At 39.1% G+C, this 3,520-nt stretch overlaps 1 protein-coding gene across 2 annotated transcripts in view; it reads left to right on the forward strand.

Moving 5' to 3' along the window:
* The first annotated feature begins 299 nt into the window (after positions 1–299).
* LOC122247882 (apicoplast pyruvate carrier 1) overlaps positions 300–3,520 on the forward strand; it is a 13,616-nt gene continuing 10,395 nt past the window's right edge. The window contains exons 1-3 of one of the 2 annotated variants that reach the window (XM_043007573.2): positions 300–348; positions 3,124–3,214; positions 3,387–3,520. The exon at positions 3,387–3,520 is cut by the window's right edge and continues 5 nt beyond it. In XM_043007573.2, coding sequence (XP_042863507.2) covers positions 3,396–3,520 — 125 coding nt within the window. In that variant the 5' untranslated portion in view covers positions 300–348; positions 3,124–3,214; positions 3,387–3,395. Of the gene's footprint in view, positions 349–2,948; positions 3,215–3,386 lie in introns of those variants that run through there. The other variant, XM_043007572.2, reaches the window with a different exon arrangement.

The following is a 3,520-nucleotide window of genomic DNA, read 5'->3' on the forward strand; positions in this document are numbered from 1 at the left end:
GATGAGTGAAGGATACCAGTTTATTTACATATGTTTCTTTTTTTTTCTTTCTTTCTTTCTTCTTTCTTTTTTTTGTGCAGATACGATTTCATAACAAACTTTCTTAGAAATCTTATTAACTATGTTAGATCACACTTCTTATCAAACAATGAATTGATTGGTTTAAGACCAATATTTCAATAGAATAATAAAAAATAATTTTCGCGGTTATGATGATCGTTGAGAACATCAGAGCGGTCAATTTGCAAAGTGCGCAGAGGAGTGCACGAGCACGCTCTCGACAAAGTATTCTTTCAGTTACGAGCAGTGGTTACTCTGCAGTAGATGGAGCAGTTTCGTCGCTTCCGTGTAGTTCTTAGTCTAGTTTGCTTACGTTTACCACTAGTTAACGCTTCCATGCAAAGTGCAAGTGCCAGTGGTGGTCTATGGTGTTTTAGGAAGTAACTTGACCATTCGAGTTGGACGAGTAGTTTCAATAATAATATTATTGAAATACTGTGTTAACTGTGACATATTGTGTGATTTATCCGGTATACCGGATAATTCGATTCGGTCCGAAACCAAGGGTGTGGACCTGTATGATTACTATTAATACTATTACTATCACTACAAACATAAATGTCATTACGGATACCATTAACTAAACCTAATAAATCCTAGAAGTGCTGAAAACATAGTACCATCCTGGGCTGTTTACCTCGTAACTCACGCAATATTTTCTTCTCTAAGAATCGCCAACAATGATAACATCCTCTAATAGGCCAACTGCTTAATTTCACTTAAGTACAACCGCGGATAGTTCAATTCTTACACCTGGCTGTTTGACATTGTCCACTTAAGGAGGGGCTCTTTCTCCCACCAATTAGATCTCGAATGATTTAAGGTATAGGGGTAGAGAAAGGAATAGAGAGAGGCAAATAAGATATAGTAAGAGAGAGAGATATTGAGATTATATGAACGACCTAGTCAAAACTATCAATGTAATGATTTAGAAGAGTTTTGGTTCACAAAATTTTGCTTCTTGTAGCGTCAGAAGTTAGTTCTGTTTAAGGAGAGATTCCTGAAAGTCAAATTCTATTAATTTTATCATTTAGATTCAGCAGTTTACACAGCCTGTGCACTAAACCGTCTGTAGAAAAAGAAAAAAAAAACTCCAAGACATGGAATTGACATAAGCAACTGTTCTTCTCCCATGTTGATGTTGAACAAGGTGAGATCTCATACTCTCAAGAGAAATTCCTTATTCATAAACTACTGAACTGCCTCAGTAACGAGTGATTATTATTATTTTTTTCTAAAAAAATATTTTTCTCGGTCTTTTGAGAGGAGCATGCTTTTTCGCCTTGCCTACCCAATATTTGAGGACAATTGCATTTTACCTGATCAATTACCATGCGGGGTAAGTTTGCAATATTTGAAATAAACGTTTATACAAACCATTTAATTCAGATTTTGATTTAACGATTGCATATGGAAATAAGATTAGCAAGACCTACGAAACAAACTTTTCTTAGACGAAGTGAATGGGAAATAGTGATGGCAGGTACACGCGCATACAAACACACAGTAGATTAAGGAATGGGGGAATGGAATCATGGTATACTCGTATATTGATATTGTGATTAGATTAGACTGCCTTTACAGGAGTGAGGTTTGTTCATCAACATAGTTCCATGGAGAAGCGAGGAAATATAATGAGGATTTGCTCATGATTTCTTTTTTCCGCGCTTCAGATTTCACAAGAAGCAAAGATTTGTGAAGCAAAGTTTTGCCCGTGAAGTGACTCTCTTGGTGAAGAGACAATGAGCTGAATTACTCATTCGCAAATGGTCTGTGTGCTTGTGACGTCACTGTTATCAGGTATGCAAGCATATGTGGACAATGGACAGGCCTTTTCGTGGCATGTTTCCGTGCCCCCCCCCCCTCTCCTCTCTTTCTTTCTTTCTCTCTCTCTCTCTCTCTCTCTCTCTCTCTCTCTCTCTCTCTCTCTCTCTCTCTCTCTCTCTCTCTCTCTCTCTCTCTCTCTCTCTCTCTCTCACACACACACACACACACACACACACACACACACACACACACACACACACACACCCACTCTCTCTCTCTCTCTCTCTCTCTCTCTCTCTCTCTCTCTCTCTCTCTCTCTCTCTCTCTCTCTCTCTCTCTCTCTCTCTCTCTCTCTCTCTCTCTCTCTCTCTCTCCCTTTCTTCCTCTCTTCCTCCCTCTCCCTTTCTTCCTCTCTTCCTCCCTCTCCCTTTCTTCCTTTCTCCCTCCCTCCCCCTCCTCTCTCTATCTATCTATCTATCTCCCCCACTCAGATAACACGAAAGCTAATTAGTGGAAGAGAGAAAGAGTCCCTCCTTCAGTGGACAGTATGTTACGAAGATTTAAATCTGTTAATCTCAGGTGCGGATCAAGGGGGATGGGATCCGAAGGGTCCGCCCCCCCCCCCCTCCCCTCCTCTTGGCCTTAAACGATTTTTAACCGTGATATATACATCAAAAGAGTGTGGAAAACTGACGGCGTATACACCAAAAAGTCTTTTAACAGGTGGACATAGCACATAACCAGTCTTGCCCCCTCTATTAGTGGGCCAGACTCCCTCTGACAAAATTCCTGGATCCGCCCCTGAATCTTGCAACGTACATCATATGAACTGCACGTGCCTTGGGATTATGCATAATTTATTGCTATGCTCGCAGTAGTTTTTGTATTTTTACCCGAAATTACCATTCATTGCGCGGAGTTCTCTATTGAACTTATTTGGCAATCTGATATGAAACCAGCTTATGAATAGGCACAAAAGCCACCGTATCAATAAGAGGGTGTATGTGATAAGAGAGTATATTTGATGATTAGATAAGTACATTTGAACAATTGGCAGATAGCAATTAACCTCCTGGCATGATATATAAACTGTGTTCAATCATGCTGCATTATATTCTTACGATTCATCATTTAAACTCACACATAAATCTCGACTCAGTTACTTATTAGTAAATGGACCAAAGATAATCATTAATATAATAAAATAGGTAGCATATATATAAAACTCGAATTCGCGCATATGCTCGCTGAGTGGCCTCTTGAGTACGTAAACAAACCCATTTCTGTTTACGCTAGAAATGTCAAACTTGACGTAGTGGAGGAAAACATCTGGAAAATCATTGCTGGACAATTATGAAGCCAAATTATATGGAGGGACAAAGCTCTGGTGAGAAATATTTCTCTGAGTATGATGTGATATATTGAAATGAAATAATATTAGGTTGTATTAAGAAGTAGTCGTGCATATTGTAGATAAGAGGTAATTCCACAGGTTGTTGGGTAATGTCATGTTTGCCCAAAATAAGACATTTCTGTGAATATGTTCATCTCTTTTTCAGATTAATAACATGAATGTATTGCACACTCGACAATTGAAGATGTCTGATTGTCTATTAGGAAGGATGTGCTCTAAGGGCATAGCAGCTGTGATTGGTGGGATATTAATCCATCTCACCCTCGGCAATCTGTACAG

The sequence above is a fragment of the Penaeus japonicus genome, unplaced genomic scaffold (assembly GCF_977035675.1).
Source record: "Penaeus japonicus unplaced genomic scaffold, GWHDUDI00000001_assembly GWHDUDI00000008, whole genome shotgun sequence".
Classification (NCBI taxonomy): Eukaryota; Metazoa; Arthropoda; class Malacostraca; order Decapoda; family Penaeidae; genus Penaeus; species Penaeus japonicus.